The 18545-nt window shown below is 36.5% G+C and overlaps 1 protein-coding gene across 2 annotated transcripts in view; it reads right to left on the minus strand.

The window, feature by feature from the left end:
- Positions 1-18545, minus strand: part of Plcl2 (phospholipase C like 2) — a 198472-nt gene that overhangs the window by 137798 nt on the left and 42129 nt on the right. Inside the window, exon 1 of one of the 2 annotated variants that reach the window (XM_048801031.1) lies at positions 2499-2518. The exons of the other annotated variant lie outside the window; for it this stretch is intronic. Within the exon in view, the coding sequence (XP_048656988.1) occupies positions 2499-2516 (18 nt within the window). The 5' untranslated portion in view covers positions 2517-2518. Of the gene's footprint in view, positions 1-2498; positions 2519-18545 lie in introns of those variants that run through there. 2 annotated transcript variants of the gene reach the window in all.

Genomic DNA, 18545 nt, shown 5'->3' on the forward strand with positions numbered 1-18545 from the left:
ATCATTTTTGTTGTGCTGAGGCCTACTCCATATTTATTGATTTTATTCCAGAAAAAATTTACTTTTTGATTGTTTTGCCTAGTTTGAATACTCTGCATGCAGCATTTGATAGCTTCCTCATTTTTTATGTATTTGTGGTCTGTCTTGTTTACCAACGTCTGCCCAGAAGAAGAGACCTCCACAAGTAACTGTGGAATAAAAATGCTCTCTTTGGATCTGCCCACCATGAAGACCACCTCTTTTGAAGCAGAACAATGTAATCATGAAATCTGGCCAAGTGTTAGAAGCAGGGCTCAAACTCACAACACTGGCCTCATTAGTTTCATGTACCAATAAATTCAACCAACAGACTTTTCTAAAATAAGCATTTAAGGAAAAAACTCCACAGGCTAAAGATTTATATGTTTCTAAATCAGCACAGACATAGAAGCTCTAGAAGACTAAACACTACTGGTTTGGATCCATTCAAATCCCAACAACTGTTAGACTCTTGCCTTACCAAAAAATACGACAAGCAAGTGTGAGAGACCACCCATTCACCCTCAGCTACCTACAGTGGAATTATACTCCCAGCATGCCCACAGGTATCTGTGGGCCTCAGTTGATTTTAGGAAGCTACAACATAAAACAGGGATTCACAATATTCCTAGAAATGTATATATTTAGGCAAAGATAAGATAAGATGATTCAGGGAAACATATAGCTAGTGGGTAAATTTCAAAAATTAGAAATAAAACTAATATCCTCCCATAAACACTTGTATATTTTTTCCTCATGTTTCTGAATTATTTTGCTCTAATTTTGGGAATGACAGTGTTTGTTTCCAGAACAAACATGGACACAATAAACAGAATAGAACAAATATGGAAGCTGTAAACTGAATGGGAATCCTTGATTTAAAGAACTCAAGTGTGTCTGGGTAGGACACCACAAAAGGAGAAAGGGGTCAGGGAGAAGAAGTCCAAAAGACGTTTCATTGCTCCAGGTATTTCCAAGAAGGAATCCAGCTATGACAAATCCCAGTATGCTGAGACAATGCTTCTAAATGCTACTTTGCACTATATGTACAACCAAAAAATGGGTTATTAATTCCCGGTTTCATTGGGAAATGTATTCAAACAAGCTTCAATCAAAATCTGTTAGAAAAAAAAAATCTTAATAAACGATCATCACAAGTGGATTGCTTTCTCAAGCTGTGGCTTTGGTTCCCCCTCCCACAGGCTGGTCCACTCCTGCTACAAGTTAGACAGAGGGTAAAGAGAGCTGAGGCTTCTTGTATTTCTTTCCAAATGCTTTTTCTGTTTCTATAATACCTTCTCTTCCCCCTGTACACAGTGATTATTGAAATGATCACTGGAAGTTGACTATAAATCTAAGTTCTAATTATTATTTTATAGTCCTTTAAAAATGAATTAAAGCACAGAAACAGTTCATCTTAATCTAATTATCCAAAAGCTTTGTAAAATCATCAAAACTTTTAAAAAAACAGATCCAAACATGATTAACTGTTTGTCCTGTATAAGCAAGGCAATGTTTTTGGCAGAAGATTTATATTTCACTCCAGTTAATTAGTAAAAGTACATTTAACAATGAATTAACATTGCATTATGTTGTATTATATTGGCAGTTTTGTGCTTGAAAGTAGTACTAAAAATTATGTAAGACAAGTACATTTGAACACGGAACATCAAATTACACCTCAATTACTACCTTTCAAACCAACTTCTCATAAGCAATTTCTATTGCATTATTTAAAAATTCAATTTTAAACCATAACCTGTTATCCAAAATTAATGCAAGTACAACATCCACTGCTAGAGACTGTCTGGGACATGGCTGTTTCAGTTTCTGTTTGATCTGTACTGTCAGTGTTAATGAAAGGAGGCATCTTTTAAAAAGAGCAACAGTGAACCATATGCAAGAAAAACACACACCACTAATTTCTAGTCAAGTGTATAACTTGTAGTCATTAAAACATGCAGTCAAGCAAGGGTTTAGTTACAGGCTTTGGTTTATTTTCCAGATTTTCCACAGCAGGTGGGTGTTTCATCTGAATCGGTCAACTGTCCATAGAAGGCCACAGCCAGCAAATCTTGTGAGGCCAGCACAGTTGAGAAGGGCAGATGAACATCTTAGGAAGGAAGCTTCCTGTCCTTTGGTTAAGGCCATTAGCAGGGCAAACGGCTAAACGTAATGACCATAACCGATTCACCACAGAAGTACCATGTGATTCCTGCCCTTCACCTGGTATGAATTGAGAACACTATTTCTAGAAAATCACCTCCCAGACTCTCAGCATGTCCTTAGGTCTCAGTTCACTGGTTTCATTTTCAATACAACAAATTTGGTTAGTGACTCTGAGTGCTATGAAATTTAATTGAAGTTTAGTTAAGGTGTTCCTTCTAGCAGTCTATTCTTACCTTGAAGACTACTATCTGACTTGAGAGTAGACCATATATTTAAAAGTCAAACATAACTTCTGAGCTGACCAATCTTACCTCTTCTGCATTGATCATATCAGTGGTTGCCCTCAAGGGGACATCTGGCAATATCTGGGGGCATTTTTTAATTGCCTGAGCTGGGGTGAAGATTCACTGCATCTGGTGGGTAGAGACCGGTAATGTAATGTCACGAAACATCCTATAATAACAAAGGTCAGACCCACACCACTAAGAATTATTCAGCCCAAAATGTCAATGATGCTGAGGCTAAAAACTCCTGGGCCATAAAGATAAGATTTAAGGGTTAATACTCACACCTGGACAACATCAGAAAACCCATGCCATTTAAGAAAAAAAAAAATGACTACCAACATCCATATTTTCCTGATCTCTGTATGCCAAGAGTAGGCAATTACAGCCTTGCTTTTTGAAAAAAATAGCCCAATGAGAAAAATGTATTTACAAAGTCATATATTCACTTTCATGGTTAGCCCACCGCCTTAAAAAATAAACCTATGCCCCCCTGAAAATACAACTTTTTGTTCTTTCAGGAGTGAAATTACACTTCAACTTTCCAAACATTCAAGTAAAAAGATAAACATTTAACACATCATGATTGCTTGTTTGCTTTTATTTCTTTCCACCTTTTTTTTTTTTTTTTTTTTTTAACTAGCCTGCAAAAACACAGAACAGATGAACCACAGAGTTTATCAAACAGATACACATGGCATTCTGGGTGGCCTGAAAGCCACCCAACCCCACCTCACTCTTACAAACAGCGTTTACTAGGAACCAAGGTCTCACTCAGAGCCAATGGTACATGCTAAATGTGGACAACACAGCCCCTCTGAGCCAAGCTCATAAAAACAGTCCTATCATTAGGCTTCAATCTCTAAAATTTCTCATAAACAGGCAAAACAGGGCAATGCTTTCTCTCAGGAAAACCCAATCAAGCTCTATGATTTAAAAAATAAATAAATAAACTTCCACTAGGTACCTAAAATTTTTCTAAATGTTTAGAAAATGTTTATCTTGCTGTCAAATGATAAATGTCAGTGAGTGTGGCATTTTATTTCCTAAGATTCCTTAAGTCATTGTGAGGCTTTGGGTCAAGACTCTACCATCTTTGGTCTTGTTCTGATTGGTACCACCAATGGTCATCTTGTATGTTCTGTATAGAAAAGAATCTTCCAAAAGGACCAAGATTATAGCTACCATGGACCTGAAAAGTTATTTCAATGTTAATTATATTTCAAAGCAGAAGGATAATTTTGAACTTTAAGTTGCAACCACACAAACCATTGGCAATGTTTTATGACCTGGATTTTCTCATAAACTCCAGATTTCAAACATTCTATTCTTTTGACTATGTTTAACTAGTAATGCCTCCAAAATTCTAATATTTTCACATTTAATTTCAAAGACTGTCTCCTTCACACAAATTGCATAAAACTCATTATACCAAGTTGTCCTGATTTGGGGTTCACAAAAAATATATACTTTTTACCTTTTTTTAAACTATTGGAAACTAAAAAAAAAAGTACTTTTCATAAAACATACTTTGTATTTTTAAAAAGTCTAAAAAATTAAAGATTTAAAGGTAAAAAATGGAAATAAATGTAAATACTTATATAAATCCCAAAATTTATACAACTTGGGGTTGAGAAAGAACTTTCTTGACTCTAAAGGCAAAAATCCTGAGAAAAACATTTTATTACATTAAAAAAACTTTCTGATCAATAAAATAACATAAGCAAAAGTAAGTCAGATGTTGTGACACACATCTGTAATCCCACTTTCTTGAGAAGGTGAGGCAGAAGGATTGCAAGTTCAAGACCAGCCTCAGCAATTTACGGAGACTGTCTCAAAATAAAAAAAGTGTAAAAATAAAAAGGGCTGGGGATACAATTCAGTGTTATAGTATTCCCTAAGTTTAAAAAAAAAGTAAACAAAATAACAAGCTAGAGAAATGCTCCAACAAATAGAAAAAACAAAGGACTAAACAATTAGAAATCAAGAAAACAAAACATCTCAAAAGAAAAATAAGCAACAAAAAATCCTAGAAATATACAATTCATAGAAATATAGTCAATAAACATGAAGAACTTCAACCAAACCAGAATATACAGAAATGCAAATTAAAACATCAAAAAAGATGTACTTTCTGCGTATCAAATTAGTGTCAATTCATAGCAATAACAGTAAGCTTGAAGCAGAGTCCTAATTGCTAGTAGACATGTAAAAGTGATACATTAGCCTTTCTGGAGGCATTCTGATTACATTATTAAAAAATTTCAAAAATCTATTTCCTTTGACTCAGCAATTTCATTCCAGCATTTATCCAAAAGAAATAATGGAGAGGTTCATAAAGATGCATGAATAATCCACTGCTTATATGGTTTTGTTAAAGTTGAGCAATGAGAGGGCTGTCTCTTTGCCTCTACACTGGAATCTCACAACCACTACACCCTGATGAGTCCGAAGCCTCAAGGGCTCTTCAACTCCTACTTCTCCACCCTCATTATCATTATCAATGCAGGTCACAATCACTTCTCACCTGGATTACCGAAACAGTTTCCTAAATAATGTCATATCCCTTTCTAGTTCATTTTCCACCTGGCAGGGTGAAATATTAAAAACAGAAGTCAGATAACTTCATATCCCTGGTAAAAAAAAAAAAAAAAAAAAAAAAAAAAAACACCTCTAACAGCCTCCCACAGCTTTAAATTTAAACTTCTTAATGCTTGGGGAGAGGTATGGCTCTCCTGACCCTTAATAACCTTGCAAGCCTCATCTCCCCACCCCACACACAGACACACTTGAAGATCCTCAAAGAGGCTGCACTGGTCTCTGGATGCACTGCTATTCCCTATCCTAGAACATGGCTTCTCACACTATTCCACCCTTTCCTACCTACCCTCCTCAAAACACATTCTTCGGTGCTCAGCTTAGTAGGCTCTCCCTGAGGTCAGCCTTTTTAGGGAGATGTAGCAGCTAGGTACCTATTGTCCACTGCACATTGCACTTATCCAAAACTCACAGCACTGACCACACTACATTAGAATGAGGCGTTTAGCTGTGAGTCATTAGTTTATAGGCATCTCAGGTCAGCTTTCTCACTGGTGGTCTTCTCAGAGGACATAAAATTCTTAGTAAGCCCAATAGCCAGCTCCTTCCCTTGTTCTTACACAGAGTCCCCTTGAGTCCACACCACCAATCACATTTCCTTTACACATGACATATCCAACTATCCTGTACCACAGAACATTTTTTTTTTTTGGGGGGGGGGGCAGTTGCCTGATGTATTGAAGTTATCCATTTTATAGACAGTTTTAATGATTCTTTTATCTTTGTTGGTTCTCCTTTAAGTCTTTTTTTCTTAATATTTTTTTAGCTGTAGATGGACACAATACCTTTATTTTATTTGTTCATTTTTATGTGTTATGGGGGATCCAACCCAGGGCCTCACACATACTAGGCAAGCGCTCTACCACTGAGCCACAACCTCATCCCCTCCTTTAAGTCTTATGGATGTGATTTTTCTTTGTTTTAGAAGCAGAGATCCTACATGGTTCTCTTTGTTCTTTTATCTTGGGCAAATTATATATCCTATCAACAGAGTACATTATAGGTCTACTTTCACAAACTAAGAAGGGAATTTTAAAAATAGTTCCTTTAGTCTAGCACTTTTAGTAATAATCAAAGATAGAAAGCGATCTAAATCTTCCTCAAGAGGAAACTAGTTAAGTAAATCATTCAAACATACAATGGAGTACTGTGCTGCCCTAAGAATGAGAAACTCAGTTATGTACTGTCTTAAAAAGCATCAGGAAGTAATGTAAGGTTAAAAAAAAAGAAGAAAGTGAAGTGCTGGACAATTATTATGATATGCTGTCATTGGTATAAAACGCAGGCGCAAATTGGGCGTGGTGGCAGACACTTGTAATCCCAGTGGCTCAGGAGGCTGAGGCAGGAGGATCACTTCCAGTTCAAAGCCAGTATCAGCAACTTAGCAAGGCACTTAGCAACTCAGTGAGACCCAGTCTCTAAATAAAATATTTTTTAAAAGAGCTGGGGATGTGGCTCAGTGGTTAAGCATCCCTGGGTTCAATCCCCAGTACCTACCCCTCCCCCCCCAAAAAAAAAAAGCAGGCCCATGCATACATATCCTGGCTTATGCATTGACTCTGTCTTGTGGGGGAGGGAAGCTAGGTGGCTCTAAAACAAAGCTGTTAAATCTAATCATTAATTTTTTTAAAAGGTACCCTTAATTCATTATTATCCAAAACATTGGAGAAGAATAATGAATATTAAAAAAAAAATTAAGTGAAAATGATTCAGCCCAGTTGTCTCATGGAGCCATCAATTGAAATAATTAGAATGAAGAGGAAGACATCTCCTGTATAATCTGCCATCCAGCCTTATTAGTACACTACATATCTCAATAATCGCATATTTTGATTTTTATGTAAGTAAACAGGTATAAATGTTTGACAAAACTGTTTAGATATAAAGCACAAAGGCTACTCTCCTCCTCCCTCCAAAAACAAAACAAAAACCCTACAATTTCAGAATTGGAAATTGAACTCTTTTGGAAATTGGAAATTGAAAACTCTTGAATGAAGGTGCCCAATGGCAGCAGTAGTGCCATATTCCCTGTTAGGTGATTTCCAGTATCTCACTGGGGGACTGCTGCCTCCTCTCTTGGGCCAACTTTGCTCCTCTTTCTCAGTCCTTCACCCCAATGTCCAGAGCAGCAGCCACTCTACAATATACGCCTGCTGTTTAACTATACTTAAGTACATTTCATTTTCTTAGAGGCAATGTGAAACTAGGACAGTTTCTTTTCTGAAAGTGGTGCTGGAATCAGCTTTAAAGGAAAAGCAAAGCTATGAATTTGTGCAGAACAAAATACTAACTATAAATTCTAATTTCATGGCTCATATTACTATAAAAAATTAAGGGAGGGACTAAAGAAAACAAAAAGAAGAAATAAAAGAGAGAAAACCTTCACTCTGATGGGCTTTTTCTTTCTCTTTGACTTGGCTCAGCCATCATGGCAGGACTGAGAGGGTGGGGCTGTTTTCCTCTTAATTAGTACTGGCTTCCAGGCTCCATCCACAACTAAGTTAAAATTCATGCCTGAGGTTTATTTTTCCTACATCTTAAAGACACATAATAGGCTCTGGAGCTCCTATGTTTGCTAGCACTGACTGGGTATCATGCATCATGCTCCCCAGGAAAGCCAGCTTCTGACTGTGGAGAGAAGGACCTTTCCTTAAGGAGAATTACAATGCAGAGAGCAAATTCTGCAGAATTCCTAACAAAATAACTATGAAACTATGAAAATCCTACTTCTTGTTCTAATCCCTTGATGAAAATAAATTACCTCTAAAACAAAGCTGTTAAATCTAATCATTAATTTTTTAAAGGGTACCCTTAATTCATTATTATCCAAAACATTGGAGAATAATAATGAATATTCAAAAAAAATTAAGTGAAAATGAAAGATTCAGCCCAGTTGTCTCATGGAGCCATCAATTGAAATAATATTCATAAGTTATTACCAAAAAAAATTACTAAGCTGAAATAAAGATACTGAAAACTTAGTCTTGAGACCTCACATATGATTATAATTGATACTACATAAACCACTTAGAAGAATAATTTTCAAATCTAGGTTTATCAGATATATCTAAGTTCAGGTTCAACTAAACATTAACTGAGAGCTCTTTAAGTTTTGATGGCTATAACTACAGACTGGATGTTTTAAACAACAGAAATATGTTTCTCACAGTTGGGGGTTCCAAGGTACAGTGTACTAGTGTGGTTGAATTCTAGTGAGGGCGTTCTTCCATGTTGGAGACAACTACCTTCTCCGTGAATCCTCACATAGTGAAAAGAGAGTAAGCTAGTTATGAGACTTCTTCTTACAAGAATACTAATCCCTTTCACCAAAGCTCCACTCTCATGATTGATTTACGAATCATCATACTTTGGATTAGATTGCAGCATATGAATGGTGGGGAAGGAAGGACACAAACATTCAACCTACAAAACAACTTATTCTACATTAGAATTTACTCTATGTCTTCACTGTGTAAAATGCATTAATATCCAGTACTGGATACTTGCCTGGGTTCAATCAGGTAATTAAGTGGCAAGAATCAAACTGGAACTGGCCCCTCAGACTCCAGTTCCTTTTCTCCATAAACAATATTTGTGAGATTTTCTTTTCTGTTTCTTTATGTCAATAAGAATTAATTAAATCGCATTTAGACAGAACACTGACAATGCAACCAGACTACCCTATCCCCTAAAAGTAATTTTAAAATTATTTTTAGAGGAACAGATTTTTTCATGTGTTTTTATCCCCTAAGTAAGAAAAACAAGAGGGAACAGATAAATAAAATGCTAAAAAGAGATCAAACAAAAGATAATACTGGTTACTTAATGGCTCCTTTTCTATTCCACATATCTTTTTCCAGTTTCAAGTCAATTTAATTTAGCCAATACTTCTGCTTACATATGTGCCAGACATGGATCTAAATACCAACTGGGTTCTTACTTTCAAGATCTCATCATCTAGCAGAAGAACCAGACCTGAAAACAAAAAATTACCAAACAATTTTTCATGACTTGTAGAGTAGAAAAGTAAATGACAATCTAGAGGAAGTGGTGAATTCATCTTCTTGGGCTGGGGACGGCTGCATTTATAGAGGAACCAGTAGAGACTGACCACCCTAAACGGCCATCTCAGAAAATGAAGTAACCCCATGGCCACTGGAGGTAAGCTAACAAGGAGATAAAGATGGTTCCCAGGTTTCTTGGGAGGCCATAAAGAAAAAACAGAATTCAGGAGAAAATCATGAAAGGCATTTGGAACACACTGAATCTCAGGCACCTGTAGAAGAGTTCCTTCCATAAGGCCCAAGAAAATAAGTGACTTGGGTTTAGGAGAGATGACAGGGTCCACAGATTTGAGTAGTCCCCAAGGAAGTTCACCAAAGTATCTCTTGTTTACTACTCTTGGTTCAATTTCTTAGAAAGGAACAGAAGCTGAAGAAGGCTGTATCAAAGGAAAAAAAAAATCAGTGAATTGTGGTAAAGCCCCAGGAGTTTAAGAAAACAATGCACTACAGCTCTTTTATTTGTAGCAGAGTTCTGATCAAAACACAGAGATATGATCAGCAAAGGTCCTATTCATACATTTGTGGGACTGTAGATCTACAGATAGAATAAATAACAATTAGGAAACTCTCAAACACAGCTGTTCACAATATTAGATCTTCCCCGCAGTAGTCGAGGGAGGGCCATTGTTTTCTCTCAGCCACAAGTATTTATGTTGTTGGAGCATTCCCTCAAATTTGGGTGTTCTTCCATCTACTCATGAAATCTTGCCTGTCTTCAAGATGAGGGGAACAAAAATAGGAACCGAAGTTCCTCAAGTTAATGGAGAAATAATCAAAAGCATATTCTCACCCACATTATATATTTTTTTGGACTAAAAGAAAAGGAAATAAACTAGGAACATTTACTGTAGAAGAGTTCTCTTCGAGGTCCCAAGACAGAAGACACACCAGGCAAATTTTGGCCAGACAAATGACATTCTAAATTAAGTGTCACATGATTCTTCTGCATCCCTGGGCAAGTCACTTCCCACAGTATTTTTTTTTGGTGTGTGTGTGTGTGTGTGTGTGTGTGTGTGTCGAGAGGCTTCTGCCTTCTGCAGAGTCTCTGAGAGCCTGAGGAGGTGACATGCCGTACTTAATCGAAGGAAAAGTCCATTACGCCCAAGGAGCTCAGGTTACTTGTCAGCCACACACAGTATCAACACATCAGCGGTCTGCCCATGCTCTTTTTTAAATTCATGCAGACAGCCTTCCTAGTTCAGACAGTGCCTACATCGGGGAAGGGAGAGCATTCTTCAAGTTTCAGAAGGACTCTGCTTCCCCAGACCTCCAGTATTTTAGGATGGTGGAAATTCCTCCTGGTCAGTAAAGGAGATTGGGAAAGAGGAAGGGTCTGTTATCACTAGTCAGAAAAACAATCTATCAATGGCTAGCAAAGAAGGAGGAAATGCTGGCATATACATCTATGTACATAGAAATCAAAATAAGAGACAATGGCTATAGTTCAAAACAGTTAGGTTTGAGGGCTTTTTTTTTTTTAATGTTAAGAATGACTGTAGAGTGAGTCTGAATTCCAAAGTGACTCACAAGGTATTTCATAACTTTATGAAGATGCTCTGATTCTTGCCTGTCTTCTCAGGAGACTCTTCTCTTTCCTTGTCTTTCGAGGATTTGAAAATTCATTATTTTTATAGAGAGAATGTCAGAATGGTTCACTAAACCCTGACTTTCAGGAACCTACAAATCTCAATTCCAGCAGTCTGTACACGCTCTAAGGCAAGTTCTTAGTTCAAAGGAGTTTCTTCCCTAGTTCCCGACTCTGATCGCCTCCTGCCTACCTCTCCAAGTGCCTTGTTTTCCTAGGCATCTCTGTCTCTTTGCTCTTATGAGCTTCTGCTTCACCGTTTCCATCTCTCTTGGCTTCTGACCCTCGGCACTCTTGCCTAAGTCTCTCCTGCTGTTTCCCTTTAAACCTGTCCTCAAACTCCAACTCTCCAGCAACAGTCCTCCCCATCCCATTCACAACTGAGAAAATTTCTAAACTCACAGGCTCTACTGCTGCACCTCCTACTCACTCCTTGAACCATCCTTCCACTGCCAAGGTTATCTACACCTTCCACTAAGTGTTTCTGAGTCCTTGTTTTATTTGGTAATAATAACATCACCCAATATTTATCAAGCACTCTTTCTATGCCAAGCACAGGACTCCATACTTTCATACTTTAGCTAGGCTTCACAAGTTGAAGAAGTAGATCCTCCAATTTTATAAATTCTCCCCTTTCATAAATCTGGCCTTTGAGAAATAAGGTAACATGTGGCCAATGCCACACAGCCTGTGAGCTAGGCATGCAGGGTCTGAACACACCTGCAGCTCCGCAGCCCAAGCCCTCAACCACTACAGCTTACAGCTTCCTTTCTGCAGCATCACACTGGGCCCTTCACCTGGCTCTATCTCCTTCTAGGTCTGCTCTTCCTCTGTGTATCCGTAAATATTGATGTTCCCACAGCTGCATCCTTGGCTTCTCATCCCTGCGATGCTATCATCCAGTCCCTTCCTCAATTATTATGCAATATAACACAAAATTGGCCCCTTATGCCAGTCTGTCACCCACACTTGATACCTCCAACAGATGCCTCCACTTCAACATGTCCAACACAGATTCAGCTCCTTAACCTAATTCAAGCTAAGCGTTCTTCCTGAGTGCTCTCTCAGCATCTAGGAGTGCCTCCCTCCTAGCACTAACCACACTGTTGTAGTTACCAGGTCTTTGCCTATCCTGTCAACTGTCATTGTCTTCTCAGTGCTTAATGCAGGAGCTAGTGATATGAGGTAGGTGCTTCCTTGGCAATTATAAAATTAGGTAGTGCAGCCTCTGGCTGATCACATCACATCCTTAGATCTCCATTTCCCCATTTGGAAAATGATGGAGCTGAAAAGGGGGAATGGAAAGGTATCCACCCTGCAAGCTGCCCTTTAAAAGAGGAACTGTGGTCAAATAAGTTGGGACGTGCTGCATATTCTCCCCTTGGCAATTCATAACAAGTAGTACATTACAAGTTCTAACAACATGTTGTTTAGATAAGGGTTTCCCAAACTTACTTGAACACAAAATCTTCTCTTCCTTGGGGACCCCAGACTCCCTTAAGTTTGAGTGGTGTTCCAAGGGGTGCACACTTTGACAAACATTTGAGCAGTGGTTCTCATGGTATATATGGGGAAGAGGCTACTGATGTCTAATGAGGAGAGGCCAGAGATATTGCTCAATATTCTAACAAAGCTCACACAACAAAGAAAGATCAACTCAAAATATCAAGGGTGCCTAGGTTGAGAAACCCTGTGCCAGACCAAGCTTTATTATCAGAATCCCTTACAGCTTTAAAACTTCAGATACCACCAAGTCATAAAAATTGTAACAAGATGATCCAGATGTAGACAATGGAACATCCTATTTAGAACAAAGACAGAGCAAGGATGCACTCTTTTTACTCTAACAAAAAATGTTTGATCATTATGTCTACTAATAGTCAGAGCTATTTTCATTTTTGTCTTCAGTTATTTATTTCATATGCTTAAATTTTGCATTTTGTTGTCAATATTTTATTTGCTATATATTTGTAGCACTATAGCATGTGAAAAATACAACTGGAAAATTTTCACTTTATTTGGTCACTAGCTATAAAAAAAAAAAGCAAACAAAATTAAAGGGAAATGTGACAGTTGACACCATATTGTGCAATCAAATGTTTTGCAAACATTCTGTGAAGAGTTCACCCAGTTCTTCCTTAAATAATAATTTATAAGAAGTGCTAAGAGGAATAATGATTTTTTAAACATTTCATTTTAACTTAAAAAATTGTTCAAAATTTCATTTGCCTTGGGGAAGAAGAAAAGGAAAAAAATGTTTTAATTTAACACTTATTAAGGATATAATGAATAACTACCAAACAATAATTTCAAGTTGATTTTATAGCTACCCTATTATTTCTCCACCTTAAAAAAAGTTTTTTATTGTAAATGACTTTGTTTGCTAAGTTAAAAATATGATTGATATGTTAAAGCAAAATAATTGCTATATTAAAATAAGTTTCATTTCTAAGTAGTATCACTGTACTTTAAAACATTATTCATTTTTCCAAAGCAAATTCTTGCAGTTAAAAAATGACATAAAAGTAATAATAATGATAATAATAGTTAAAGCTTATTGAGCACTTGGAAGTGCCAGATGCGTGTTTTTCCTACATGATCTCATTCCCATACTTACAAGAACACTTGGAAGTAGGCATTATTATTAATCCCATTTTATAGAGGAGGAAGCTAAGGTTTTTCAAGAAAGGCATTTATTCCTCGAAGTCACAATGCTAGGAAGTGGCAGAGCCAGCTGTTGAATCTGCCTACTTATGATTATGAATGACAGGTCTCTTTTTGTTTGTATAAGAACAAATTAAAGCTGATTAAGCAGAAATGCCAGCTATCATGAAGAATCAGTAGGTAATACAAAGAAGCCCTGGGGAGAAGGATCAAAAGAAAATTTTTTTTTTTTTTACTATTTTCATGCAGACATTTTCCCTGAAAATTGTAGCATTTAAAATATATCTATCATTTATACAAGTGTGAACTTATAAGGCCCACTCCTTTGCTTTGTGAACTAGAAACAGTCACCTTCTAAGCAGAATGAACTGCTTTAGAAAACTATCTGGCTATTTAGAGCTACGACATAACCCATCAACACTTTCAGGAATTGCGTAGAATGAAAACATATGTCCAAACAAAAAATTAGGCACAAATGTTTGTAGTAGCTTTGCTTGTAATACCCAAAAGAATGAAAATAACATGCATGTTCATTAACTTATGAATGAATAGACTGTGGTATACCCTACAATGGAATATTATTCAACCACAAAAAGATTAAAGTACAACATAGATAGACCTTTAAAACAGTAAGAAGAGTGAATGAAGTCAGTTCAAAGTCAGTGAAAGAAGGCCATACATTGTAAAAATCCATTTATATGAAATGTTCAGAACAGGCAAATTCAGAGAGAAAATATATTAGTGGTTGTCAGGGGTTTGAAGTTACTGCTAATGAGCAAGATGCTTCTTTTTAAAGAGATGAAAATGTTCTGGAATTAGATAGTGTTGATGGTCGTACAACTGTGAATATAATAAAAAATAATGAATTGTGTTCTTTAAAAGGTAAATTTTATGGTATGTGAATAATACCTCAATAAAAAAATCATGTTGGACAGTTGCATTAAAGAAAATGAACCATAAAGCACATGTTTATAACTTGAGTTGGCTAATATATATATATGCCAATAGGATTCTGGAATTTTAAGTGGATATTTTGGTTAGACATATTGACTTGAGTCATTTCACATCTAATAAAAAACCAAGCCAAATAACAACAAAAAACTCATCCTTGTATTGTATAGATTTACACATAAATGAAGTAAAGTGAGTAAAATTTTAAGTTCTGACCTAGAGGCATATGTTAATACCCCCCCCCAAAAAAAAAATACTTGCTTCAGGCATATCAGTTACTCCCAATCAATGACTTATACTAAACAATGCTGGTAAACTGCCTTTCACACTGCTTCTGGAAACAGCAGCAACCTTTACAGAGTTGAGGGTAAAATCTATTGTTCTCATTTTGGGGGCCAACAACCCTGAACTGACACAAACAGGCTGACTATAGGTTGTAGAGCAATTTAATATGCTAGAGCTGAGCACATGCCCAGGAAAGACCTGAAATAACTTTAAACTTTCATCTCTGGCTGACCTTCAGGCTCTTCATAAACAGGAAGTGAAGACTAAGAGTTGTAAACTGCCTGGCTAAGTGTTAAATCATGTACACACACACACACACACACACACACACACAGAATCCAACTGGAAAGATGGTGTTTTTGCTTTTATTTCCCCATCTATTTATGGAAATCACTATCTGATTGCCAAGGAAGAGGCTTCAATGGCCTTATATGACAAGACAATACAGACTCACAAAACAGCCCAGCTAAGTCATAAGCCAAACAAAAAGCAATGCACTGAAAGAAACTCTGGTGAGGAGGGAGAGCTGGTTTACAGAGTTGCTATAGTAAATTAAAAGTGTCCAGTTTTCAATAAAAGATTATGTGGCATGTAATGAAACAAGAATGTATGACTCATGCTCAGGAGAAAAGACAATTAATAAGAGCTACACCTAAGGAAGCCTAAACATTAGACTTACTAAACAAAGACTTCAAATTAACTAGTTTATATATGCTCAAAGGAAATCATGTACAAATAACTAAAGAATATCATGTCAAGAATGATGCCACATCAAATAGAGAATATCAATAAATAGATAAAAGTGATTTTTTAAAAAAGGAGCCAAACAGAAATTCTGAGTTAAAAAGTATAATAACTGAAATGAAAATTTCACTAGAGGGCTCAACAGCAGATTTGAACATGCAGAAGAATCAGAATATCTAAAGATAGGTCAGTTGAGATTATCCCGTCTGTGAAGCAGAAAGAAAAAGGAATGAAGAAAATTGAACAGAGTCTAAGAAATTTGTGGGTTACCAACATAGAATCTAATAGAATAGAATGCCTTGTGAATGAATAAAAGTCCAGTGAGCTGTGGTGAGATTAACAGAACATATGCTAAGGATCCTCAAGATGAAAGGGGGAAATGGTAGGCAGAAATTCAGGCCTTCATCTGAGCAGCCTGGCCTTTAAGATTCTGCTCTTATGCTCCTTTTATAGCTATCCGCTACTGCCTCCCTGGTCTTTCCCACTCTTTACTGCCAGATCATCTGACATGACACTCTCCTGCCCAACTCCACCCTCAAATCAAAGGGTGGCGATCAGCCACTGTTGTGGACCAAGGTCTCTGCCTTATCTCTCTAGTAGCATACAAAAGGCTGAGAATCCTATTGTGGATGTTGTAGTCTTTTATCCCCTGTCTTATGGAGAAGTCCAACATAAATCACATTTTAATCACTGGTTGGTGGAATAGGGAGAGGTGAGCTAATTTTGATATTTGAAATGTTTTCTAACAATTAATAATCTTTTAAATTCATCCTTAAAAATAAGTTTGCTATAATTTCAATATTTATTATAGAAGGGATATTGTTTTCTTTAATGAGTTTTCACTTTTATAATGAGTATTGGTAGGAAAATTAGGGTTGTCTAGACTAATTTTTGCCTCCAGAAGCTTTTTGCTTTGTCATAAATATTAACAGAAGCTTTGATGTAGGGCAAGTGGAGCAGGGCTGTCCTTTATTGAACCTTATACTTTGATTACTCCTCTTTGAGGAAATGACTTTTTCTCTTAAAGCATAGCATTTTAATTTTAATTATGATGGACTAGCAAAGGATTTTGTGCCCATTTACAGATACATTACTTGCCCTATGCCAATTATGTTTGGTATATTGACATAAGCACACCTAACAGGATATGTTTAATAGGCACCTATTATCATCATTTCTGAGTCCTCTTTTTTTAGAATTTTTTTAGTTGTTAATGGACATTTATTTATTTATATGTGGTGCTGAGAATCAAACCCAGTGTTTCACACATGCCTGGAAAGCACTCTACCACTGAGCCACAAGCTGAGCCCCTGAGCTCTTTTTTAAAAACTATAAACAAATATATGGATAGGTCCCCTCGAAAGCAACTGATAGTATAATAATGAGATCTTGGAAATGATTTATTTTAATAAAGAAAGCAATCTTTCATGAGAGTTAAAGGATATAATCATTATCAAAGAAGGTTCCTTCTAGTTAAAAAGCATGAAGAGATTTCAGATCTTTAAAGTTACCATTTTTAGAGCTTTACAGAATTTCAGAATTGTTTTAAAACTTTGAGGGACATCACATGCTTAAAATAGGCTCTTCTGAACATTTCTATTACAAACTCTCAATCACAGGGCTGAAATCTGAATACTAAAATTCTTCCTGAATAAGTTTTAACATTAAAAAAAAAACTGTAGGGCCAAATTTCTCGAGCAGTAAAGATTCTGCTTCATAGGAATTTGTTTTAAAAGTTCATAACCATTAAAAAGTTTAAATTTTCTTCCTACCCTGACATAGATTAAAAATAGCTTTTGTGGTATCACATTCTTTTTAAATAGTTGCATGCAACATTTTTCTTCTTTCCTGTCTTTTGTTGTTGTTCTGCTAAAAATAAGCCTAACTCAACCAATCTATTAAAATCAAAGCATCTTCAACATTCTTTTCCCCACAGCTTCCAGTTTTTTGGATGAAATTCCTCCACACAATTATCTTTATACTTCCTGTGTCCTTACTTAGAGAATAGTTCTACTTGGACCCTTCATAATCAAATTCTTCCTTGATATTTACCTTATTAAAAGAAATGGGGCAGCAGCAAAGATGCTAAAGTGATTTAACCTATCTTTAAAAAGTATCTTGCATTTGTATATGAAAATGAAGAGGCAATATTCTGGACATTTATAACTTTGCTTTCTCAAAGTCTGCCATAATTCTATTTCACATTTTTCTAAGACATAGGCAGCACAGCACATCTCCTGTTTTTCTCTTCCTCATCCTGACCCAGCCTTTGAGGAATGCTGAAAGCCTAGTGAAATAGGATCCACTATAGGAATATCCGGATGTTGCTTTCCTCAAAAGATTCTTCCCAGCTCAAGTGTTCAGTGATTTTACCCTTTACTAGATGTTCTATTAGCTTGTCAAGAATGGGTGTGAGATTCACCAACTCACAGTTCTCCAAGTGCCTGGTGCACAATTAAGCAAGTAAGTCACTAATGTATCATCATTCCCCTGACCCCTTGCTCACTATATTTGAGATAAATATATAAATATAGATAGAGACAGATACCTTAGATGGAGAAGGCAGATGAATAAATTAAAACCAAACTATCTACTTGTCACTGGTTATTTAAAAGATTCTCTTCAAAGTCAAATTTAATTTGGAATAAACCATTTTAAAAGATGTAACTAAGAATGTCTGGCCAGTCTCTTCCTCTACCTAGCATAGAGCAAGTATTTGTTGCTATAAATACACAGTTAAGAAGAAGTCCTTGCCCCTTGCCCTCTGGGACAACTTACTATGTGGGATAGGCCCACAAATTAAGCATGTAACATCTAAAGATGTTTTAAAGGACTGAGGCTTGTAGAGCACTTGCCTACTATATATAAGGGCCTGGGTTAATCCCTAGCACCAAAGGAAAAATAGGATTATTATTTTTTTTTTTAGAGAGAGAGAGAGAGAATTTTTAATATTTATTTTTTAGTTTTCAGTGGACACAACTTCCTTATTTTATTTTTTTTATGTAGTGCTGAGGATCGAACTCAGCGCCCCGTGCCTGCCAGGCGAGCGCACTACCGCTTGAGTCACATCCCCAGCCCCATAAATAGGATTATTTTAAGTGAAAATATTAAACACCTTTTTAAAAATGGCCTTGCTATTCTGTTCATCTGAATAAAATTCCTAATTCAAACTTTAATTAAAGG

This window comes from Marmota marmota, unplaced genomic scaffold (genome assembly GCF_001458135.2).
Source record: "Marmota marmota marmota unplaced genomic scaffold, marMar, whole genome shotgun sequence".
Taxonomy (NCBI): domain Eukaryota; kingdom Metazoa; phylum Chordata; class Mammalia; order Rodentia; family Sciuridae; genus Marmota; species Marmota marmota.